Source organism: Nipponia nippon, unplaced genomic scaffold, assembly GCF_047370975.1.
Source record: "Nipponia nippon isolate SJK-2023a ecotype South Korea unplaced genomic scaffold, ASM4737097v1 scaffold_18, whole genome shotgun sequence".
Lineage (NCBI taxonomy): Eukaryota > Metazoa > Chordata > Aves > Pelecaniformes > Threskiornithidae > Nipponia > Nipponia nippon.
In genome coordinates this window covers 2,756,348-2,781,611 of record NW_028262334.1, presented here as the reverse complement: position 1 = coordinate 2,781,611, position 25,264 = coordinate 2,756,348, and the positions used below count along the sequence as shown (strand labels likewise).

The 25,264-nt window shown below is 56.0% G+C and overlaps 1 protein-coding gene across 8 annotated transcripts in view; it reads left to right on the top strand.

Annotated features, from left to right (window-relative positions):
* The window catches only part of CUX2 (cut like homeobox 2), a 71,071-nt gene that overhangs the window by 37,236 nt on the left and 8,571 nt on the right, over positions 1-25,264 (top strand). For 4 of the 8 annotated variants that reach the window (XM_087754754.1, XM_087754753.1, XM_087754755.1 and 1 more), the window contains exons 2-13: positions 13,994-14,368; positions 18,893-19,030; positions 19,215-19,341; positions 20,198-20,274; positions 20,356-20,422; positions 20,686-20,734; positions 21,503-21,607; positions 22,139-22,330; positions 22,439-22,497; positions 22,657-22,913; positions 23,161-23,787; positions 24,740-24,841. In XM_087754754.1, the coding sequence (XP_087610880.1) occupies positions 14,209-14,368; positions 18,893-19,030; positions 19,215-19,341; positions 20,198-20,274; positions 20,356-20,422; positions 20,686-20,734; positions 21,503-21,607; positions 22,139-22,330; positions 22,439-22,497; positions 22,657-22,913; positions 23,161-23,787; positions 24,740-24,841 (1,960 nt within the window). In that variant the 5' untranslated portion in view covers positions 13,994-14,208. Of the gene's footprint in view, positions 1-13,993; positions 14,369-18,550; positions 18,681-18,892; positions 19,031-19,214; positions 19,342-20,197; positions 20,275-20,355; positions 20,423-20,685; positions 20,735-21,502; positions 21,608-22,138; positions 22,331-22,438; positions 22,498-22,656; positions 22,914-23,160; positions 23,788-24,739; positions 24,842-25,264 lie in introns of those variants that run through there. The other 4 variants (XM_087754758.1, XM_087754757.1, XM_087754759.1 and 1 more) reach the window with 3 other exon arrangements.

Here is a 25,264-nt window from a genome sequence, read left to right as displayed (position 1 = left end):
CTGGGTTTGTCCAGCCGGGCGCTGAGCTGTCTCTCCGCACCCCACGGTGATGCCGGTACAAGATATTTGGAAATTTCACATCTTGAATTCAAGCCAAGTGGGGTGACGTGGGCTTTGCCGTGTGGCAAAGCAGTGGCCGTGGCCCTGGCCCTGACCTGGCTGCCGGGGGAGTGGGAGGTCTCCTCTTGAACGTGACCTCATCTTGCGCAGACACGCGCGGCTCCGGGGCTTGATGGAAAAATGCACCGCGGCGGAGGAGTTATGTGCTGCTGGCAGCTGGTGTTTTCTTTCTTTGGGAAATCTAATATATTGATTAGCTTTCTTCAGAACAGCATCAATAAAGCGTATAATGGCATGGCTGGTGCCTGCGGCGTCTCCTCCCCTGGTCTGAGTCCCCCTGGAGCCAGGAAGGACCTCGGCTGCTCCGCGCCAGGCTCCGCGTCCCGCCGGCTGCTCCTCCCTTTCCTGGCAGCCGTGGGCCTTGCTCTGCCCAGCGAACGTGCTTGGCCGGACACCCTGGTCCTCTGCAGGGAGGTTATCCCAGGCAGCCTTCCTCCTCCTCCTCCTCCTCCTATACTGTGCCTCCGCGGTACAGCTGCCTCTGGTGGCTTTGCCTCAATCGGCTCCATGACGGAGCTGGTGCCTGGAGGCACTCAGCCAAACCCCAGCAAATATCTCCAGGGTCCGACTACGCCATGGGGCATGGCTGTGATGTGCTCCTGCCCTGGCTGTCCCCATCCCCGGGCAGCAAACGTCACCAACAGAGCCACCATTACCCGAGGTGGTGGCACCGGTGGTGGCAGACTGGCACTGTGCTGGGGGGGGCTCGTTGCCCCCCGCTTGGATCTTGGGTCCCTTCCAGGAGCACATGGATGCTCTGCCTATGTCCTTGCGGTCCCCAGCGTGGTACAGACCTTCCCAGCTGCAGCCTGGCCCACGGAGCATGGATTGCGGCTCCAGCCCTGCGGTCACGGCCGGGGAAGATGGAAGGAGACACCTTTTCCATTAAAGTGTCTAAGAGAGTTTAGAGGGTGGTTTATTGTTGTTTTTGCGGTTGTTTTTTTTTTTTTTTTAAGCTGATTGATTGCAATAATGAATGGAGCCTAGAAATCAGCTGGAGCGGCAGCTCGAGGCCGGACGCTGGATTTAAAGTCCTGCTTGGCTTTGAACCCTCTCAACTAGTTCAGCTTTCATCTGTAAAATACACGGAAAACAAGCGGGATCTTATTTAGGGCTCTCCCAAACCCAGATCTGCCCTCGGGTGCCAGTGTCTGTAGAAGCGGGTGCCTTGCACTTGTCAAGAGCTGTATTACATACTGCTGGCTTATTTATTTCTTCGTGGTTCGCTGGAGAGCGAATCCATCCGGGGGGATGGCCCGTTCCACCATGTGGCACCTTGGCATCGTGTAGTGGGTGAAGGCAGCACCATCCAGGATTGATCCGACTTACGGATGCTTTTATTTTTCTTTCAAGTCTGGTCCACTTATAAAAGGGCTGGGGGAGCATCCCGGTCCCCCACCGCCCCGGGAAGGAGGTGGCTGGGCTGCATCCCACCGGCCAGGAGCCAGGAAGGGTTTTCTCTGCTTCCCGAGCATCTTGCTATAAGCTCATTTCAGAGAGAGATTTTCAGGGCAAATTGACAGCTGATGACTATGGGAAGATGTTTTCAAAAGGAGAAACAATTTACAATAATTAGAAATTTATAAAATGTCTTTAAACATGGTGGTAATAGGGATAAGAAAACACTTGCTGCAATGTAATCAGTTATTAGCAGCTGATCATTTATCTCGATGGATAGTTGCTGCTGGTACATGAGACACGTAATAAAAGGACTCTTGATTAACTAATTTGAATATCTTTTGAGAACAAATTCTGAGTTCTCTTTTTTCTCCATTGTAACGGATCCGTACATCTGCGAGATAAACACTGAATGAATATGGTAATGAATATTATTCTGGAAGTGTAGCCCTCGAACGCTACTGTCACCGTCCCAGCCCTGGCCTTGGGAAGCCGCTGTAATAGACATAATAAGGAAAGGGCCTTAACGACTCTGACCGGGAGGAGCTGAGGCTGCGGGATGCAGGAGAAGTGTGGCGGGGGGTTTGCAGGGATGCGGGGGGCAGGAGCAGGCTGGCCCCCTCCATCAGCCCCTCGTTGGCCTCCGGTAAGGAGCAGGATGGCAAAACACCGGGGCGGTGGAACTGCCCGTGAGCAGCCACCAATACAACACATTAGATAGCATCCCTTGATATATGGTTTTTTTGAAAAACACAGCGTTTTCCTATCTCCCTGTGAATGGAAATCTGATGCGCGTCTCAAATCTCTGCCCTCTGCGAGATCCCATTACGGCTCTTTTGATAACGCGCTGTAAACCCTGATTCCATTTTAGATGCCGAGACCTCGTGGCTCAGCATCTGTGCTGCAGGACCGCGGACCATTGGTGGCCCTAGGGTGACCGGTGGCAGCAGCAGGACTGATCCCTGCTCCCTCCTGGCTGCTGTGCCCGCTTGCTTTGTACCCACCTGTGCCGGCGGTTAAAAGGATGCGGCCACACGTGTGCAAGCGTGGCACGGTGGAAGCAGCTGGGAAAGCAGGACAAACTTGTATTTCTCCTTCCTGGCGCAGTGGGCAAAGGGAGGAGGCGGCTGCTGGGTGGGCTAAGTGAGGTCCAGTCCCAGCCCTGGTTGGTTTCTCTGGCAGCTCCCGGCCCGTCGTGCCAGCTGTCCATGACCTCGCTGGCAGCTCGGGAGCAGTTTCTGCTGCCTGCAAGTTATTCATTGTCCTCAACTGCTAATGGACTCCATTCAAATACTTCTCCCTCGTTCCCCCATCCCAAATGTTATGATTCACATTGTGGCTGAAAGCAGATTCCTTTTGGCAGCAAGAGCCCCAGATATTTTATATTTACACGTCATTTTCTTCCCAGGATCCCAATTTTCTCCTTCTCTCGTCTACCCCTTCTCCATCCCTGGTCGGGTCACGCCGTGGCTCCATCTCCATCACCCGCCGTCCCCTCCCCGCACGGCTGGTGATGCTGCTGCGGGACTGGGGGGCTGGATACGGCCGCTCCTGCAGGGATGGCAAGGCGATGCTCAGAGATGTTGGCACTGCTCCTCCTCGGTTGTATTTACTGTGGTGAGAAGCAAAGTCCACATAGCTGTGGATGCAGTTTACAGGTAATTAAACTCAGCTTGGTGAGGATTTAAACATTAATATTGATGCTAAAGTTTTTAATAAAATATAGGGAGAGAGAGAGAGAAAGAGGTATTGATTCCTATAGGCTTTTTATTTTTTTTTCTTTTCTCCCTCTTTTATTGTCGCAGGGAAGGGTTGATATATTGGTGAGCATGAAATAAGGATGCCCTGTGCTAGCATGGGGGTCTGCAGATGAGGACAGATACGATCCCAAAAGGACAAGGTGGGGAAAACTGTTAGGAAAATGCATTTGGGATTGATCTGTATGACGAGGCCCAACCCTCCCCTCCTGGGCATCCTCTGCAGTGGGCGCAGGCTCAGCCCTGTGCTTGGGGGCAGCGTCCGCTTTTTGGGAATGGTGCTGAGCCTCCAAGATTTCCCCGTCCGCTTCTGCGTCCCACATGTTGCTCTCCATCGCGGTCGGATCAAGACGCAACCTATAGGACCATGCCGCTGTCCGTGTGTCCGGGCTGTGCCGATGGCATCGCTCCCATTCCTGGCATAGCCCCCTGGGTCTGGGACGGCGGTCCCCCAGGGTCCTCCGGTCTCGCTGCCCCAAACCTCCTTCGCAACCCATGTTCCCATACTGCACCAAAGGCTGTTAAAAAGATGCTGACGGCCGTTTTTCACTCCCTGCTTCTCTGTATACACACAGGACTCGGGTTTATCTGCTTTCTCGCCAATATTTTTTTATATAACAGTGAAATATTTATATTGTCCAATAAAAGGCAGTAAGCTTGCAATCTCGCGCAAATTCATTTGAGACCAGGAGCTTCGTTGTCTGAATTTTACACCCAGCAGTGACCCCTGGTAATTGGCTCCATACATCTTTAGCATCGCGGATTTACATAAGGCGGAGGGGGTGATGGATGGCTGGGGTCACCCCGCCTGCCCCATGGCCCATCTAGCAGGGGAGGGTGGTGGCCGCCCTGCACCATGTCTCCTCCTGTCCCACTGTGGCGTGGCCGGAGGGTTTTTGGTGATGCTGGTGGGAAGGGGAGGAAGGGCTCGGTCCCCCACCGTTTGGGCAGTCGTGGCTTAAATCCCTGCAGCGCTGGGGGGCAAGGTTGCCTCCATGCCGAGCGTGGTGGTCGTGGTCCTGAGGTTTTGGTGGGATGTGAGGATGGAGCAAACTGCAGGTGACGGAGCAAACCGCAGGTCCTGCAGCCGGGACCAGCTGCTGATCCTGGCAGTGGCGGCTCCTTCCGTTGCAAACCCAATTTGTCCCAAAAGTGCCTGTTTTGGGAGCTGGGCGGGGATGCTCGGGGCGGGCGAGTTGGGGACAGGATGTGCATCGCCGACGGCCGGAGCTCGGAGCGCAGCCGAGCCCCACGCAGGCACCTCCAGACCTCTGCCACCCAATTTATCAAAAAGCAATTAATAGCCCCCCCCCCCGCCCCAGGTTTTACGGTTTCTGTCTCTTCCCGCCAACTGCAGGGCAGTAATTACAGTCTGTCTAATGAGGTTTTCATGGCAGGGATATGGTCTCTCACCGTATCTCCCCATCAGATAAATGCTTTGCCACAGTTTATGGTGCCGGCATAAATTTTTTCTGGCTGTTTTCACTGCGATACAAGTCGGATAGGGACCGGGACATCCCCCAGCACAGCCCGGCTGTGGGATTTACTGGAGAGCACCTGAGAGGTTGCTTCTCCTCGCATCAACCCCATCATTTTCTTTTTTTTTTTTTGCATTCCACCAAAATTAAAAAGCTATCTATATCTTAAAAACCTTATTTATGAACACTTAAGCGTAAGTAAGTCATCGTTGGACGGCTTCCCTCCCTGCTGATGGATGTAATCTGGCACCGGGGTGGACCGGGAGGGAAATCTGGCAATACAATATGCTGTGCTTGACTATTTTGACACTCGGAGTGCGATGTTTTTTTTACAGTTACTGATGAGCTTATGGCACTGCTCCTTTTGGAGAAGCGAGAAGGAGGCTGGGGCTGAGAATATTGATTAGCGAGCTCCTGATTATCTCAACAACCCTCTCGGCTTGCCTTTTCTTTTGCGGGGAATACAGAATTTCTTCAATTATTCATATAAACCTCCTTGTCGATATTGCCAACGCGCCGTGGCTGTGCGACGCAGAGCAAAATCAGTCTGAGGGAATTATATTCCTGCAATCTTAAAACCCAATGCTCCTAAACCACCTTTATTTTGTTTTTTTCCTCTCTTTTTTTTTTTTTTTTCCTCCTTTTGTTTTTGTTTTGTTCCAGAAGGAGCTTAATTCTGTTGCTTCGGTGCTGGCAGCGCGGCAGGGGGAAAGCGCACAGTCTCATAAACATTTAATTGAACTCAGCTGGGAATTTAAGAAAAATGTACCTGAGGTACAAGAGATTTGCTGTTAGAGAATTAACTCGGCAGGACGGTGGATTTCCCTTCCCAACAACTAGATTTTTGAGAACAGTAGATATAAGTGACTAACAAGAAGGGAAGCTAATTAGCCACAAAGACAAATTACAGCCCCTAACCTTGGAGTATGGCGATTTCTTGCTCTTGCCGCCTCCGGTAGCTCCTTTGGATGGGCAGAGCTGGGTCCTGGGAGGGGGACGGGGGCTTTGCGGGGAGACACAGCATCTTCCTGGATGCATCCCGGCAGCGCGGGAGGAAACTTTGGGTTTCGAGGCGTTTATAAAAAGCAAGCGTTGAGCATTCGGTGCTGAGATGCTGGCACCCAGCTCGCAGCCCAGATGGGGGGAGATATGTTGTTTTTTTAAAAAAAGACGAGAAGGAGAAAAAAAAAGAGCAACTCTAAAATAGCTTTCCTCGGAGGCTGTGCGGGGTGGGGTGTTTTCTGCCTGCCTGGGTGGGAGGAAAAACTGGCAGCGTTATAGGGGGATGCTTGACGGAGAGGTGGGCAGCGGAGTGGGCAGGACCTGCCCTCGCCCCCTGTGGTCCCAGGCATGATCCCAGCCCCTTCCCATGCCGTCAGCTCTTAGGGGTTGAAACGGGAAGGGGAGAGCCCTGGGATGGACAGGCTGGACCTGGCTTGGTGTGGCCAAGGCACAGGGTCACTGTCCCCAACCCCTGAGGGGTTTGTTCAGCTGATAAAATCCATCTGCTTTGCCTCCCTGGCCAATACTGGGTGGTCCGGGTACAGGCAGGGTGGGCATGGCCCTGCTGCTGGTGAGATCCCTGCTGTCCCCTGCCAGACACCAGGGATGGTGGCCCTGCCTGGAGAGCTTCCAGGCAGAGACGGAGCCATCGTCGCTGGGAAGTGCCGTGGTGTGGCCAGGAGGTGCCGTGGTGTGGCCAGGAGATGCCACAATGTGACAGGGAAGTGCCGCGGCGTGGCCAGGAGGTGCCACGCCATGGCCAGGAGATGGCATGGTGCAGCCGGGATGCACCAGATGAGGTTGCAATGGGCAACCTGAGGAGAAGCTGAGCACCGGGGTGGGATGATGTGGTCCCAGCCCACCACGTTGCTGCAGAAGGCATCTCACTTCTCCATCCTCCAGCCTGACCCAGGTGCTCCCCAGCCCCGTTCCCGTACCACATTCCCGGATGCTCCATGGATGCCTTGGCTTTGGTCCCCAATGCCAGCAAGAGATGCATTGCACTTCAGGATACCTCTTCTTCTCCCTGGCTTTTTAATGCTCTCTCTTTGGGGGCTGCTTTCTCTACTCCTCTAATGTGCTTCGATGGAAACCCCTGGAGAGCTGCCGGTACTCTGAGCTTGCCAGCAGCGACACATTAGGATCTGTCATCTGCTGAGCATTACCTGATTTTAAATCTGTCTCTTTGGAGCTACGGAACTGCATAAGAAAATATTAAAGTAAACAATAAGTGGATTTACACAAATGCGACTGATTTCCATATTTTTCATCACTTCATTTTATTACTGGGTTTACTGATATGCTCATTTATTTATAGGGCAATCCAGTATTGATTCATTCCGATGCACTATGCATAAACACATAAAAGAGAGTGATAACAATAGGAATACATTTTCAGTCTTTTAAATACTGCATTTTTTCCGATAGTCTTCATTAGATCCGCTACGAGAATGTGAGCTATGTCCTTCAGGGAGCCCCAGCCAGTCCGTCTGCCCAAGTGGCTCTGGATTTATGGGGGTGTAAGGGAGCTCAGGATGCGATTCCTGGCTCGGCAGCAGCTGCTTCTCCGGCTCTGCCGCCTTCCTGCCCCCCGGGGTGGTTTTTTCCACAGAAGGTTTTGGGGGATTTTATCCCAAAAGGTGGATTCTGCTCCCCTGAGGTCAGGTTTCTGGGCTGTTTCAGTGCCAGGCAGTGCGGGATGGACACCAGAGTGCTGCTGCTTCTCCCAGGGAGGCTCCTGGGGGCCCTGGGGACTCTTCCCTGCCCCCCCCCCTTTTTTCCCTCCCTCTTTTTCCTCCCCTCTTCCCCCCCTTCCCCCCCCTTTTCCCCCTTTTCTTTTCCCTCTTTTTTTCCTCTTTTTTCCCCTCTTTTTCAAATTTTAAAAAATACTTCTTTAATATATTTTTCCCCGCAAAGCACACTTTTCAGCACTCCCCATGAATATTAACCAGGGAGAGCAGAGCGCTACATCATCTGCGTCACGGGAAGGAGCCCATAAAAGCGCGGTGATGAATGGCGAGCGTTCCCCCTCCGCTCCTTCTTGTAAATGGGAAGGAAAAAAAAATCATTTTGAAATATTAACCCGGGTGGGGGCAGATGGGCTTTTTGGGCCATTTCTCTCTGCCATTCCCAAATATGTCTCATATACATTTAGGCTCCTGTATCCTTCCTATATAATTTTTTCTTCATGGATAGGAGAACAGGGCCAAGAGAATAAATTGTACCTGCAGAGAATAAACCCAGCTTTTATTTCCCCCCCCCCCCGATTAGCTAAAGGGCAGTTTCTTTCTCTTCACCAAAAGCTGCCCGCGACGACAGTTTAATGGCAACAGCTTGAGACGGACAAAGTTTGAATATCCTTGCGATGGAGAAAAGAGCAAAGCGAAAGCCCTGCTAATTACAAAAGTTGCTTTATGAAAGATAATTCAAAGCAATAATTTAGCAAACATAATCAAGTAGCGCAGATGGGGATTTTGATGAATAGTTTGCAACATGCAATTAGCAGCTCTTGCAGTTACATATCATTAACCCTCAGAGCACAAAAATTATTTTCTCATTATTAGATGAAAAGGTAAAATTAAGCTGACTAGACAGTAAAGGAACAAACTACAATTAATTACCTTCATTTATTACAGTCATTATTTTAAACTTTTTTTTTTTTTTACTCTGATAGATAGATGAAAACATCTAAATTAAAAGTTTTGTTCTGCTAAATGGGAGGTGAAACTTTGCGATGCTCGGGGTGCGCCCGCATGCTGGGGCCAGCCCAGCTCCATCCCGGCTCCATCCTGGCTCCATCCCGAACTCGGGGACCAGTGGGAACCCCCTCATCACCCTACTTCATCCGTGCTGGGGATGCAGAGCCCTGCGCATCCCTGCCCATCTCCTCCGCCAACCTGGACTGCTGCCACCAGCCACCCGGGGAGTTTTGCATAATTTTTGCAGGAGAAAGATTTTGCAGGAAAATAATTTTGCAGGAAAGTATTTTTGCAGGAAAAGGATTTCGTGGGCTTGCAAGAAATCAAGTCCCGCTGGGAATTAACCCGCCCGGCTGACCCCTTCTCACGCCGACCATCGGAAATCAGGCTGCTCCTTCGAGCCGCGTTGGGTTCGATGCTGAAGGTTTTCGTTTCGGCGTGTGCATCGGTAGCAGATGGTTTGGAGTTGCCAACTGTCAGCAAACGCACTAAAAAAATAAATTAAGAAAAAAAAAGGGAAAAAAATAAGAAAAAAAAAAAAACAACTAAACCAGCCAGTGGGAAAAAAGTGCATTAAATTGTGTTGGTGAGGATGGTAAAATAAGCTTGAAATATTTTCCCTGCTTGCTGCGTCGTGACTGGAGGCTGTAGCTCACCTGGGGCCGGCCGTCGGGAGGAGGCAGGAGGATGCTCCTGCCCGGCAGCAGGCAGGGGCTGGCAGGGCCGGCGCCGATTCAGGGGCTCAGCCCAGAAATCCTGCGGTGCAGAGACAGGGAAGAGCGTGGACACCTTCTCCTGGAGCTGGCCGGGCCAGGATGCTGTGGAAAAAGGAGGGGGGGAAAATAACCTAATGAGCTGAACGTCCTCTGACTCTGCTCTCAGGAACTTTGCCAAAGCATCATTGAACTTGTCAGGAAGTATTACAACAAAATTAAGAACTAGCAGCAATTTTCTTGCATTTGGGATCCTATGCTTTATAAAGTAAATTATTAATGCATTTTTTTTCTCCATTAAGCAGTTATTTGCAGCAGTCTTGGTATATTTCTCATTAGAAATAACATCATCTGAAGAACTTATATTGATTTTTTTTTTTTTTTAATCTCCGAATCATGAATGTGAACAACATATTTCTATGACGTTCCCTTTAACTAGAATTCTCAGGCTTTATTTTTATATCATTGATCTTTTTGACATGAATTGCTTTTTGGCCTTGTGAAAACGTTGTGAGCTGCTTCTGCCTTTGGAGGAACGGGCTGGGGGGGGGCGGCGGTGGAAGGAGTGGGAAGGGGAGGGTGGGTGTGCGATGGGTCTGTGGGTGCCTGCGATGGGTTTGCGGGTGAGTGCAATAGGTTTATGTGGGCGTGCAACGGGTTGGTGGGTGTGCGATGGGTCTGCGCGAGTGTGTGATGGGTTCGTGGGTGTGCACCATGGAGTCGTGTGGGCACACGATGGGTTTGTGCATGGGTGCGATGGGTTTGTACATGTGCGATGGGTTTATGTGCGTGCAATGGGTTTGTCTGCGTGATGGGTTTGTGTGTGTGTGCGATGGGTCTGTGGGTGCGTGCATGATGGGTTTGTGTGTGTAATGGGTTCCTGTGGGGGTACAGTGGGTTTTTGGGGTGCACAACGGGTCTGTGCACGTGTGCAATGGGTCTGTGTGGTGTGCGATGGGTTTGTATGTGTGTGCAGTGGGTTTGTGTGGTAAGTTTGTGGGTGTGCGATGGGGCTGTGGGTGTCTGCAGTTGGTTTGCATGCGCGTGTGATGGATCTGCGTGTGCGTGCAATGGGCTTGTCCATGTGCAATGGGTCCCTGCGCGTGCACGATGGGGCTGTGGGTGCGCAATGGATTTGTGCACGTGTGTGGTGGGTTTAAAGAGTCAGTCGGATGCGGGGCACCAGGAAGGCAGCTAAGGACCCCGGCACGAGGTGGGGGCTCCCCAGCACATGGCCGGTGCTGCACGGGGGGTCCAGCCCCCATCACCCGCAGCTCTCCCCCGGGACAGCGGCTCCCTCCCAGGCTCTCCCCCCTCGCCCCTCCGCAGCCCTCCCACTCTCCCCAACTTCTTTACACATCAGCAAAAAAAGCGAGGAAAATAGCAAAGGCTTGAATGTATTTTTTCATCAGTTTTCTTCAACATTTGGGGTCTCTGTTGCCGCTTTCTCCCCCGACAGCTGTTCCTCTCCGCTGAAAAAGAGCTCATTTGTGGTTTACTGCCACCAGTATTTAGATGGAAATAACCCACTACTTATCCTGCACTTGATCTCATGGATATAAGAATAAACTCACCGCCGGTGCGATGCAAATCCTGCGCCTTTGGAGAGGAGATGCTCAGACAGTCGGTCCTTGCCGCCGTACCGGGAGGAGGACCGGCTGTGCCGGGGGAGTTTTACCATTTTGTCAGTCAATTATAATAATATTTCTGCTTCCAAATGTTTAAAAAGTTGGCTTCGGAAGGTATAATCATGGCACAGAGGCCAGCCTGACAATAGTAATTAATTAGGCTATTACGCATTCTACAGTGATAATTGCTTTGCTGGAAAGTCACCAGCCATGAAAAGGACCCGGCGCGTAAATGTAATTCATCATGCGACGGCGATCCCGCACCGCTGCCGTGCCTCACCTTGAGCCCGTGGATGCTGGGGGGGGGGGCGCGGTGGGAATAGAAATTAATAATACATCGATACATAGAGCGGAGGCAGAGCTCGCCGCTGGCCGCCGAGGGCTTTGCGGGCAAGGGGAGAGCGGTTGGCGGATGGCTTGCTGTTGCCATCACCATGATGTCCATCGACAACAGTGGGGATGACACCGTCCCAACCCCATCGTGCTGGGGCTACTTGTGGGGACATTCAGCTCCCCCATTTTTAGCAATTTTCTCCTCTTTTTAGCAGGACATAGGTGACATCACCCTCTTAGATGGGGACACAGGGTTTGACCCAGCTTCTGCCCTGCAGGAGCAAACGTCTAGGGTTTTTTCCTACAAAACCTTGATTTTAGGGCTGATGCGCTTTCTCTGGGTGTTTATTCAGCTTTATGTGAGCAATAACAGCGGTTTCAGGGTTTGGGTGAGCTGTGCTTGTGCAGCACGTGAAGCTACTCTGGCAGGAATGACCCCTGGCATTTTGGTGAATTATCCCCATCTGGAAAAGGTCGCTGAAAATTTTAAGTATCTTTTTTTCACTGACATTTCCTTGAAGTTTAGTGGGACTCCGAAAGAGCAGAGCAGACGCCTGGCTCACCGTCCTGCCGATCGGCTGTGCCGGTGATGCCCCAGTGCTGACATGGGCTGAATGTGCTGGTGCTGAGCCAGAGCCCAGAGTGGGGGTACGGGGCAGGAGCCGAGGCTGATGAAAGGGCCCCCAAATGCCTCGTCTGATGAAATACCCCAAATGCCTCCTCACCGGGAAACTGCGGGTCCTGCGGCTCCAGTTAAGATGCTGATGGTAGTTAATGTGTGGAAAGGTGTTACACCACGTCGGTGGGTGCTCCATGGGAAAGTGGGCTGAGCACCGGGTCGACCCCTCGCATGAACCAGGAGGAGACCTGGATCCGTCCCCAGTGAGCCTGTGGCCAGTGGCCATGGAGAGGCGAGGACCATGGGACCATGGCATGGGGATTCTGCAGGCTCCTGCCCGCCCCAGAGCCACAACGTTCCCGGTGGGGGATGCTCGGATCTCCACTGGGATTGCCAAAGAGAGAGAAAGGCTTCAAAGTTTTCTGTTGAAAAACGCTTTGTCTCTATGATGTGACTTCAGGAATAAAATTCAGTGGAAACGGCCTGATTCAGAGGTCTGGGCTGGCTCCTCCCTGCTGGCACAGGTTAGGGATGTGGGGGGGGACAGGCACGGGTGATGGAGAGGTGATGGAGACCACGTTTGGGCTGGCTCTTTGCTCTGCACCCTTTGGTCGACGCTGACTCAGGGGAGATGAAGCTCTCCAGAGCAGTTCGAGCAGGTCCAGGCATCCCCGTCGCCCTGCGGCAGAGCTGTGCCCACGGGCTGTGCCCGCTCCCACTCGTCTCCTGGGCAAAGTCCAAAGGGTGCGGGAGGTGGGGGGGTAACGCAGGGCTGACACCATGGAGCACCCCAGCACTGCTGTGTCTTTGCATCCTTATGGACCCCCCGGCAGGGCTCTCTGCACCACCTCAATGCCGCGTGCCGCCGGCAAATTCAGCAGGCGCGATGCTGTCCTGCTGCGATACGCAGGCGGTGCTGCTCACCGCCTGCTTGCTGCCTCCCTCTCTCTTCCCCGCTTTATTATTATTATTTTAAAACACCCTGAAGCCAAGCATTTTTGCAGAACGCTGAAGAAAAGCCCCCAAATTCCTCGTCTGCTGGAAACGCGGCGCCGAGAAAGTAGGTTTGTGTACGAGACGCTATAAAAAGCCTGGCTTATACAATTTTAACAATAGAAAAATGATCTTTGTGCTCCAGTGCCTGCGAGCGTGGAAGGAGAAGGCGGTTTGCTCAGGTGGCTGCTGGATTACAAATGAGCGGTTTGCTTTGGGTTTGAATGACAAGCAATCGCAATCCGGGCTGGCGGGGTGAGCAGGAGGGAAAAGATGCTCTGGTGTGGGAGCTGCCATGGGGCTGAGGCACGAAGTTCAGGCTTCATTTGATAATTAGCCCATCGGTGGCTGAAGAGTGGTTTAACTGACTAGTCTGCTGTTGGTAACAGTGTGTCTGCCAGCACTGAATGCCAGGTGGGCCGCTCTTCCTCCATCACCAGTTGGCACAGGTGCCCAGTTTGGATCAAACTGGGCATTTTCTGGCTGGGAATGGGTCACCTCCATCCCCGGCTCCTGCGCCCAGGGCGACAGGGACACAGAGGTCCATGTGTCCCACCGGCACCCCATCCCATCCGCTGCAGGTGGGGCTGGATGTGCAGGGGTAGCAAGGGGACACTCGGCAAACAAAATGTGCCAGAGCCTGGTGGGCAGCAGCCCCCACCCTGAGGTGTCGTTGCGCCTTGAAAAATTAAGGGGAGTAAATGATTCATGCTCATAAATGTTGGATGGGAGTGTGCGGCAGATTAATATGTTGTTCGGTTATTAGCGACGTAGTGTGCCGTCTCCCCGCTACCCAGCCGGCGTGAGTGTCACCAGCACTCCAGCAGCCGAGGAGGACAGGGGCACGATGTCCCGGTCCTGCTGCACAGGGCCGGCGCGAGCATCACTCCTGCCCACGGCATCGCCCCAGCCGTGCAGTACTGGGGAGGGTTGCTGGGAAGGGCTGTGTGCCGGATCCGGCCCAGCAAGCACAACAACGGGCAGGCTTCTTTATTTCTTATTTAAGCGCTGACATTAAATTATAATTTTCATTTACTCAGAGCACATCAATGATTTAGGACGACGTGACATGGCAGCGGCGCAAGGAGTTTAGCCAAAGGCAGTGAGCGGCTGCGTGGGGCACGGAGAGGGCACAGAGCCCTGCAGTGGGGGACCCATGTGCCGATCAAGGGTGGCAGCGGTCCCAGTGGCCTGGCAGAGCCGGTTCCCTCCTCCAAGCCCGTCTCTCACCCCCTTTTTCCATCTCCCTGCAGGTGATTGCACTTAGTAAGAGAAGTAAGGAGGCTGAGACGGCTTTCCTGAGCGTTTACAAGCAATTAATCGAAGCTCCAGGTAAGCAACGCGGTGGCGACCTGACTGCCTAACGAGTCGCGTGCCGGCGCCGGTGCCGAGAGGAGCCACTGAGGACCACGGCAGCGCTGCCGGCCCTGTCCCCGGCACGGCTGGCATCGCCGACCTCCGCTTGCGCATGGTGCTCTGGAAATACCAGCCGAAGAGAGGAGTGGAAACAGCTTTTGCCATCGCTGTGTTTCAGCCCCTGAGCCAAATGCATCTTGACATTAGGAAAGGAATACATTTGCTCAGCCCTTGTAATAACACTGCGGCTATCCCCAGTTGTCTTTTTGACGGTAAGTTAACCAAAATGACCGAGCGCCAGCTCGCAGCTCGGCTCCTGGCACCGGCCGCGGCTCGGGGACAGCTTTCCCCGTTTCACTGCTGTGTCGGGGTGTACCCCCCGACTGGGGTGCCGCTTGAAGCCTTGGGAGGGGGAAACTGAGGCACAGGGCAGCCCTGAGACTTGTGTTGGCAGAGTCGGTGCTAGGGCCGGATGAGGGGCTAGGACCCCCCCTCCCAGCTGCTCCCCACTCCCCGCTGTGGGCTCTCCCGTGCCCTGAACTGGGGATGCTGTCTGTGCCGGGCACGGCGGCATGAAGCATCCCCCTGCACGGCGAGGACGGAGAGCTGCAAATGGCTGAAGATGCGCAGAAGGGCTCCTGCAGGGCCACTAATTCATTTTCCAGACATTTAGGAATAACAAAATGTTTTAATGATTTCTTAGGGGAATTAGGGAGACATATTTTTGTCCTCATTAAATTTTCTCCTGTGCTACAAGAACCAAATGTCAGCTTGGTTTCCAGAACCCAGTTATCTTCCCTCCCCACTTTCCCGCGCTCACCCGCCGTGCTCCTCCTGCATGCATATGCATGCACAGGGATGCACACACGTGCACGCACATGTACACACATGCATGCAGATGCACACACATGCACACCCCAAAACTGCTCCCCTGTAATCTCTGCACCCCCCCTCCTCCCCTCTCTCTGCTCTCCCGCAGCATCTGTCTCTTGTTCCCCTCTCCCCTCCTGCTCCCCAAATCCTCCCATCCGTCGTTTTGTCCCCGTCTGTTACATGTCCGTGTGTCTCTCGACAGGCGAACTCTTTGTGGAATACTTTACAAGCGCCACATAAGTCCTGATTCGACATTTTTTGCTTTGAATGGCTGCTGTCAACACAAATCTGTGGCAGAGACTGTAACGGAGCCTGATTGCTCAGCAAGTATTTTGATAAGTGAGCTGGCTGTGTGTCTGTAATTACGGGAGAAAACCGTAAATCTTTTGGATATTGTTCACACAGATGTGGCGTGAAGGGAAGGGGGGAAGCAGTAAAATGTGTTAAAAGCATAATTAATGTCATTGTTGTTGGGGATGATTTGATTTAAGGCTGACTTTGACTCGTGGAGGGATTCATAGGGCGCCGGTGGATGTGTTTGAGCAGGTTGGGATGGGGTGGCGGAGGAGGTGCCACCCCGGTGGAAGAGGTGATGGCACTGCGGATGTGCCGTGGAGGCACCGTGGATGCACCGTGCATGCGCATGGATGCACCGTGCATGCACCGTGCTCCTGTTAGAGCCGGACAGTGGTGTAAGGCAGATGTCATCCTTCAGCCCGCGGCACAGAGACCTCCACCAAAGGCTGGGCCAAGCGGCCGGGCCCTGGCACAGGGATGGGCTGCAGGTCCCCGGGGGAGATGGGTGCTCCCTGGAGCTGTGCATGCTCAGGGGAGGTGATGAGCACCCAGGACACCTTGTGCCCCATCGCGCCATCACATGGTGCCTCGAGCTGCGCTGGTGGCCATGCGGTGCTGCGGTGGAGGTGTCCAGGAGCAGGTCTGCTGGTGACCCAGATCCCCTCCAGCACGGGGAAAGGCCCCCAGCCCCACTTCCCTGTGCTGGGGCCGGTGACACCAGGAGGGACCCCTGTCCACCGCCCCATCCCTGCTGCAGCACTGCTGGTGCCACTAAAGGACAGCCAATAACGCCAGCTAGTGGCAGCACTTATTATATATATTTATATACATGTATGTGTATATATATAGTGGGTGAGCATATGGAGCGATAGGTAAGCACGCCTGGGCAGCAGGTTCTGCTTTGTGGCAGGGACTTGCTGGCCCATGGGTCAGTGCGAGCCGGCTGTGCCGTCAGTGGGCGATGCCACGCCGTGGCCCCTGGGCATGCGGGAGCTGCCATGGGTGGACACAGCACCGGAGCGTGCGGCACCCCATGGTCCTGTTTTGGCACATGCCTCTCTTGCATCACCCTCACCCGGCTGTGCTGCCGGTGAGTCACCGCCACGGTGGGGCTCACAGCTGCACGGCTGCTCGGCTGCAGCGTCAGCGCCGTCTCCTCCAACCTGTCCCGATGGGGACTGTGACCCACACAGGGTGGACCATCCCCTGTGCCGTGGGCAGTGTCCCGCACCCTCCCACGTGGCTCAGAGTGCAATGGCACGTGGCATCCGCGGTGCCTTGGCATGAGCAGGCAACGTGCTTGGCTTCAAGTGCATCCTCTCTCCAACCCTGCAGCAGGAGGGTTTGTTCCCTGGTGGCACAAGCACGGCATGAGCTTAGCGCAAGCACGACATGAGCATGGTGCAAGCATGGTGCGAGCTTGGTGCAAGCACTGCATTGAGCATGGTGCAAGCATGGCGCGAGCTTGGTGCGCAGTCACAGCAGCCCCTTGCTGCATCTGGACACCTTGCATGCGGTGGCAGGGCCGGCCTCGCAGCCGAGGACAGCACTTTCCCAGTGGATGGACAGCGTGGTATTAGCACGATGTAATTAATCCAGCTGGGCGTTTTGCATCAGCGCTGCCCCAGCTGACGTAGGGAGCGGAGCTGAAGCGCCGCTTGCTCTTTTCCATTCTAAAAGCTCCGCTCCCGACCACATCATCCCGGGATGTCAGCTCCGAACGGGGAGCAGCGCGCTGGGGGATTGTGCCGGCCGTATTTCAGTGACGGGGCTGTGGCTTACAGGAGGGAAAATGCTGATGCGGGGAAAATCCCCAGAGCTTTATCGCTCGGGCCAGTTCCTCCTGTATTATTTCTCATCACGGAGGCAAGAGGAGTTGCTGGTGCGGATCGGACAGGGCCTGCCCTGGCGTTTATCCCTGTGGAGGCGGCTCACGGGCTGGCACGGACCCCCCAGGGCCAGGGGAGCGTGCGGGTGACCCTTGGCCCCCGCAGCCTGTGAGCTGGGGCCCTGAAGCGTGGGGTTTAATTAGCCGTATCGTTATCTCAGCTTGTGTACTTACGGGTGTTATTAATGGCTGTGAGAGCATCCAGTCCGGTTCGGGGCCAAACCGCATCGCCGCAGTCCCCTTTGATGGTGCACTCCTGCGTTCTTGGATGGGGAATCAGCCTGAAGGATGCTGAGCTGCAGCTCCGGCGCTGGCCAAACACCGCGAGCAGCCTGGGAGGGTCCCAGCCGGAGCCAAGTCCCCAATTCGGTGCCAAAGCCAGCAGCGTGCTGGCAGGGCTCAGCACCTGACTCCGGCTGGGTCCCCGTGGCTGAGTTCTGGGCACAAACCTTTTATCCCAGCCCGTCCATGGGGTTTCTGTGACATCCAGCAGAAAGAAGGGGGGATGTTCCCCGTGGAGAAGGATGCTCCGAGGGCTTTCAGCGTTAGCGCATGGGGTTTGGCAGTTGCTGCTCCTGCAGGGAAGCCACGTGGTGGGTGCTGTGGTGAGGCCCTGCACCCCGTGGCCGTGATGCTATGGGATGGGAGGGCAGTGGTGAGTCAGGGGGGACCCCCAAACCGCATCTGGGGGGGGCACGTGTCTTCGCTTCGCTCATTTGCAAGGACCATCCATGCTGGGCACTCGCAGTGAGGATCACAGGGCAAATACTGTGTTTTTCGGGCAGGTTCACCCCAAAGACACCCGGTGCTGTGGTTGGGCTGTGCCGGTGCAGCCCCAGACCAGCCCAAATCCCATGGCACAGCCACGGTGGCACTCGACCCCCTTCATCCCACACTGCTGCTGTCTCAGCTGGGGATTCACCGAGCAGAAGACCTGCTCTGTGTCCCGTTCGGATTTTTTTTCCATCACCGTTATTATTTTTCACCCTTGGATGTGTGCCACGCATCCGTGCTGTACAGTAGCGCACCCGGCTCCATCCCACTTCCCTGTTTGTCTAACTTTTTAACCCTGGAGAATTCAAATCTATTTTCTTTCTTCTCCTTTTCTAAAAAAAAAACAAACCCAAACCTATATTAACCTGGCTCAATAGGAGGCATTTTCTTGAACTTATTAAAAAATCCAGACTTGTAAATTAATTTGTTCATGTTGTACAATGGCAGTGCAGATGGACTCATTAGCATGCACACAACAAATAATTATAGATGAATTTTTAGCTGGCCTGCTTAATGGGCTTGCTGGGTTAATTATGTCAATGTATAATTACATCAGCCCTGGGAGACATAATGGCACACCCTGCTGAGCAGACACTAGCTAATGATGGTGTAATGCTGACAGAGGGAAGACGGACGGCTCTGAATGCACCTGCTTACCTCGGCACAAACCGCCATTGTCTGCACCCAAACGGGCCAGCGCTGGCGGCACCGGGGCCACCGGTGCTGTGGGTGCCACCGGCTCACTCCGGCAGGTGATGCCCCCACACAGCCCTGCCCGTCCCTCGGGGCTGGTGATGGACAGCGTGGGACTGAGGGGTGCCCCGGGGCCAGTTTGAAGTGGGGTGCGGAGGGCGGCTGCCCTGGGGTGGGTGGTGAGGAGGGTGGGCAGCGGGTCCCCTGGGAGGTGGGAGAGGGCTGGTGGTGGGCATCCCTGCCGCTCACCGCCACATCCCGTGTCCCACAGACCCTGCTCCTGTGCTGGAGGCTGCCCGGAGCCTCGAGGACCGGCTGCAGCAGCTCCAGCGCCTCGAGCCTGAAACCACCCCTCTGAAGGACCTCAGCCACCCCTGGAAGAAGCACTCGGAGCTTGTTAGCACCAAAGGTACCACCCGGCACTGGCCACCCCGTTGGACAAGGGTGGCAGCGGCAATCCCCAGCCGGGTCCCCCCACATGCCTCCGAGCATGCCTGGGGCACTGGGGGTCTCGGGGCCAGGACCCGTCCCCTGGCCCGTGGTCCGCAGCAGCCACCACTGCTGTCCCCTGTGTGAAACATGTTCCCCCACAGAGCACAGAGAGGGGACGTCGCCGGTGGCCGGGCTCGCGGCAGCGGCCAAGCCCCCGCTCTCCGGCATTGACGGCAAAGCACTGTGCACAGAAACCTTGCTGCAGAGAAATGAGGCAGAAAAGCAAAAGTACGTGAGTACTGGGGATGGGGCTTCACACCCCGCAGCCGGGGTCGTTTTGGGGTGCTGGGGGGACATGTGGCTCTGTCCCCGCTCCTGCATGGGGGTGTCCATCTGTCCTTCCCTTTCCTCCTTCCCTTTGCACCTCCTTTGCTGTCCGGGTTGAGAGTGGATGGATGCATCCAGCCTGGAAACCTGACACACAGTCTCAGGCACTCTGAGTGTCCGTCTGTCCATCCATTCCCTCTCCCAGGCTGTTTTTGGGCAGTGGCGGGCGCAGGCAGAGCCAGGGCAGTTCCCTCCTGCCAGCCCCTCGCGCCGTCTCCCTGGCACGTGGCTTTGCTCGGACAAATGGGTTAAATCCAGGTTGGCGGATGAACCTCGTTAAATGGCCTTTTAATTTGGAGGCTCCCGGCTTTCCCGGTGCCTTCATTGTTATTCCTTAACACGCTGCACTGGGAAACAAATGAGGAATCTTTAAACCCTAAATTGCAGATCTCTGCGAGTAAGTTCCTGGCAAGTGCAGGCTATAAATAATGCAGAATAACTTTTCCCTGATTGCTTCCCCACCTCCAATTAACTACAGGCGGGGGTGGGCTGCCACCCCCCCATCGGAGGGGTTTCAACCACAGATATCAGGACTATTTTCAGCCCAAAGTGACTTTTTTACACCCGAGGCAATAAACCCCTTAACATCAGGGGGTAACACGACTTGAACACATCCTGGCGTCCACCGACGGGTCTTTCCCCTGGCGTCACCGAGCGATGGGGACACAGCGAGGGAGTCTCCGTGCGCCCTCGGGGGGCTGCGGGGTCGGCACGGCCGCGGTGCCGCCGGCACGTCGCTGATGCCCGTCTCTCACAGGGGGCTGCAGGAAGCACAGGTCACTTTGGCCGCTCGGCTGGGGGAGGCAGAGGAGAAGATCAAAGTGCTCCACGCAGGTAGGGGGGCTGGGGCAGGGGTTGCCAGCTGTGGGGACCAAGCCCCCACCCCACGGCTCATCCTCCTCTTCCTCTTCCCAGCGCTGAAGGCCACTCAGACAGAGCTGCTGGAGCTGCGGTGTAAATATGATGAGGAAGCCGCATCCAAGTAAGTCACTGCTGATGCCCAGTTGTGCCCAGAGGCCGTTGGCGTGTCCAAGGCTGAGCCAAGCTGCCCGCGGCAGCATGGCAGTGCTGGGACATCCCAGTGGTGCTGCTAAATGACTTGAGGAGCTGAGATACTTTAAGCGACTGCAGCAGCATCCCAAGTCACGGGGGCTCCGTAAACCTAAGGCAGGAGCCCTTGCCGGCTGCAGAGAGCTGTGTCCCTTGCCTCCATGCCAGCTGACACCTCTTGCTTTCTTGTCGCAGGGCAGATGAAGTAGCCATGATCATGACGAACCTCGAAAAAGCCAACCAGGTGAGCCGGGAGGTGATTTTCCAGCCAGAACAGAGCACGTACCCCACTCCACCTGTGCCATGCTCAGACACGGCCCCCCAGGGCTGACTGGCTTCACCCTGCAGAGCCTGGGCGCTGCATCCGCCGCAGCACCCCAAGCATCCATGTGGCCTGGATGTCTGTCCCCAAAAATGGTATGGGGTGGCCAGGCTCCAGGACTGGGAAGCCCTATAAAGGGGGGCTCTGTTTTCCTTCACCCGGCGGCTCCTCCAAACCAGCCCAGTGGGACCCCCTGTCCTGTGTTGAGGGTCACTGGTGTGTTTGGGCTCCCACCAGGCTCCGCTTCGGCTGCTGGAGCCAGCATTTGTCACCTCCAGCCTCTCCTGGGTGTTTCAGGGCACAACCCACACCATCCTGGTGATGGTTTCTGGTGTAATTGCTTCTGGTCTTATCTATTCCTCTTCATTAGTTTTATTTAATTCTGAAAATGTAGGTTCAAATAAATGTCCGTGGGTAATAAAAGAGGCTTAAAGAGCAATTTGCATGTAAATACAGCCTTTTGGGTGGAAAAAGGTGATGTCCTGGAGGTGGCCTGCTGGTGCCCAAGGACTGGGAACCAGTTAGAACATGGGAAGCCGAAATACATAGCAGGGCTTATGGTGACGGTGGTAGGAGCAGGATGCTCGGGAGAGGCGCGAGTGGGTGCAGATCCTGGAGCCCTGCTCTGCCCTGTGTGGGGTGGGACGAGCCGCAGGTGCCTGACCTGACATGCTTTCCGCTCTCTTGCAGCGAGCGGAGGCGGCGCAGAGGGAGGTGGAGAGCTTGCGGGAGCAGCTGGCGGCCGTGAACAGCTCCCTGCGTCTGGCCTGCTGCTCCCCGCCGGGCGCTGCTGGGGTGAGGGCACGCCATCGGGGCCGGCAGCACCCCATCATGGCTGGGAGCATCTGTCACAGCCAGGAGCATCCCATTGCACTTGGGAGCATCCCGTCATAGCTAGGAGCACCCCATAGCAGCCAGGAGCACACTAGCATGTTCAGGAGCATCCTGCTGTGCTCCCGCTGTGTTTGGGAGCACCCTTTTGCATTTGAGAGCACCCACCATGTTTGGGAGCAAGCCTGAAATGCCCATGACCGAGGCTTTTTTCCACCACGGAGTGGTAGCGTTGGCCATGCCCTACCTGCAGTCCCAGCCTCCTATGGGGAGGGGGGATGTGTACCCCCATAGCACTGAGCAGACGTACCTGGGAGCCCTGTAAGGGCAGAGGAAAGGTCTGTCACTGCCCACGGCTGCATCACCCTGGGTCCCCGTCCTGCACGGCTGAGTTCTTGGCTCGCCTGCTCCCCCTGGGGACACGTCTGATGGGGAGGGTGGCCCTTGTCCCCGCGTTGGGCAGCCAGGAGCTGACGGTGTCCCCTCTCCCGGCAGGACAAAGTGAACTATTCCATGTGCTCAGGGTCGAGGCTGGAGGCGGCTCTGGCTGCCAAGGACCGGGAGATCCTGCGGCTCCTGAAGGACGTCCAGCACCTCCAGAGCTCGCTGCAGGAGCTAGAGGAGTCCTCTGCCAACCAGATCGCCGAACTGGAGGGGCAGCTGGCTGCCAAGAACGAAGCCATCGAGGTGCGCCCATGGGGGCTGGGGGCTTGCCAGGGAGGGGGAGTGCGGGTCCAGCCATGCCGGGTCTGTGCCAGGAGCCAGCTGCTAGGACTCCCCCCCTCTGCTCCACAGAAGCTGGAGGAGAAGCTGCAGGCACAGGCGGACTACGAGGAGATCAAAACGGAGCTGAGGTATGGCTCGACTGGTATCGATGCCTGCTGCCTGCCTGTACCCCGGCCAGCCAGGTGCCACCAGCACCCATGCACACTTCCAGCAGCCATAACACTTGGCAGCTTGACGGCAGTGAAAAGCTGTGCTCGCCGAGTCACCTCTCCTTGTCTCCCTCCCAGCATCCTGAAGGCGATGAAGGTGGCCTCCGCCAGCTGCAGCCTTCCCCAGGCAAGTGCCGCGGTGCGTGCCGACATGCTGGGCAGGCTGGGGCCTGCGTGCCAGCCCTGCCGCCAGTGGCTCCACTGCCCTTTCCCATCTCGGCTTGGCTCCTTGCAGAGCATATCGAAGGCGGAGGAGGCCCTGCTGCTGGGGAAGGAGGCTTTCTACCCCTCCCAGAAGTACCTGCTGGAGAAGCCCAGCCTGCTGGCCAGCACTGGTAGGGTCCCTGGGTCCCACAGCATTCCCGGTCCCACTGGGAGCAGCCCTGGGAATGTGGGCGACGGGGCTGGGTCCTGCCCCAGCTGTGGGAAGGAGCCCAGAGCCAGCAGCGGGGCGGGGGGATGGACAAGGGGTGGGATGTCAACTGGGGAAACTGAGGCAGGAGATGCTTTGCTGCGAGACTGTGCCGGGGCTGCCGGCTGGGGGGACTCTAGTGCGTCTCCTTCTCTCTCGTTCATCTCTAGAGGAGGATCACTCTGAAGACGAGTCGGGGAAGGATTCGCTGGGCATGGAGCAGCCGTACCCGTCCCCCCAACATGCCCCGGCAGACGAACCCGCCTCCCCCACTCCCCTCCCGCCTCTGCCTGGCCCTGGCCTGGCCCCCGACGGCCCCCGGACTTTCTCACTGTCGCCCTTCCCGGGGAGCGAGCGACTTTCGGGGGACCCTAAGACCCCCCACCTCCCGCCACCTGCCCACAAGAGCGAGAGTGGCGGGGCAGGGCCGCCCTTCCCCTCCGCCTTCTTTGGGGCCAAAACCAGCGCTGTGCCCCCCAGCACCGTGCCGGCCGCCAGCCCGCCCAGCGAGCCGTCCGAGGGTAGCGCCAGCAGCTCTGCCGAGGAGGAGCAGCTGGACACGGCCGAAATCGCCTTCCAGGTGAAGGAGCAGCTGCTGAAGCACAACATCGGGCAGAGGGTCTTCGGGCATTACGTGCTGGGGCTGTCGCAGGGCTCCGTCAGCGAGATCCTGGCCCGGCCCAAGCCCTGGCGCAAGCTGACGGTGAAGGGCAAGGAGCCATTCATCAAGATGAAGCAGTTCCTCTCCGATGAGCAGAACGTGCTGGCCCTGAGGACTATCCAGGTGCGCCAGAGAGGTGAGTGGTTGGGGTGGCCCCGGCTGACGGGTCCTGCCCTGGGATGCTGCAAGCGGTGCCATGGGATCCCCTCCCGATGCACCCTGGCAGCACCCCAGGGTGCCCCGTGCCGTGGCGGGGATGCCCACCAGCCCGTGATATGCCGCCAAGACAGGCAGTGATGCCACACAGAGTCACCGGTGGCACTCGGGGATTGTCCCTGGCAGTCTCGCCGCTCACCCTGGGGTGGGATGGAGCCCCAGCAAATGGCAGCGATTAACAACAACCTGTCATGGAAGCTGCATCCCCGGACGTGCTTTACTCATTTATTCTGACAAGTGCCATTTAATTATTCATTAGGCTGTTTCGTGGCTTATGAATCAATGTGCTCGAGAATATTTTGTTAAAATAATGAAGTCTTAATGCTGCGGGACCTTGGTGCAGTGTCGGCCGCCTGCATGCACGGCTCTGGGGACGGCAGCTCCTGGCCCTGCCTCAGCAGTGGCAGCAGTGGTGGCTGGTCACTTGTGTCCCTGTGGTGGCACTGGGATGGATGGGGCAATGCTGGTCCATGCATCTGCTGGCATTTCAACCCGGAGGGCTCCCATTTATCCCCTGGATCCAATTCAGGGTTAACCCTTTGCCTGTGGGAGGGCACGGTGCCAGGGATGGGGGACATGGTCCCTGTGCCCATGTCTCTGCTCAGCAACCTGCGTGCCGGTGGGGAGCGGGTGTCCTTGGATGGGGCAAGCAAGGTGGCCGGGAGATGCCATGCTGGAGGCAAGAGCTAGCAGCCGGGGCTACCGGGGCTCCCCGCGCTCCAGCTCGTGACTAATCAGGAGTGACATTTGTCTTAAAACCAGCAGCCCTAAAAATAACTGAACATGAGGAACAGTAAATACTTCCTGACATACAAGCGGAGCTTGTAAAACCAGCACCGGTGACAAAGCTGTTATCCCGCCTCTTTGATCAGGTAGCATCACGCCGCGGATCAGGACGCCAGAGACCGGCTCTGACGACGCCATCAAAAGCATCCTGGAGCAGGCGAAGAAGGAGATCGAGTCGCAGAAGGGAAGTAGGTGCTGGCATGTGGGTTGCCCTGGGGGTGACCAAGCCCCAGCTCTGTCCCCGTGGGAGCAGCACCCACAGGGGTGCCGGTGGCTGGGTACTGCGTGGCTGCGGGTCCCACGGCACACTGAAACATCCGCAAAACCATCAGCATCTGGCGCAGGAGTCTCTGCCTCCCCTAGGAAATGTTAGCCGGCCCCTGCCAAGCCTGGCACTTACAGCACAGTCCCGGGCAGGGTGGCCCTGGGCTAACCCTGCGGCTGGCCAGGAGCCGGCACCTGGGATGGACCAGCCCTGGCAGGGCCAAAATGGGCTTTATTTGGCATTTCTCCCGCTGACATCCGTAGAGATTTGGGGCACGGTGGGAAGAAATGCTGGGAAATACTGTTAGGAACAGATGACTCTCCATGCAGCAGAATTTGTACCTGGC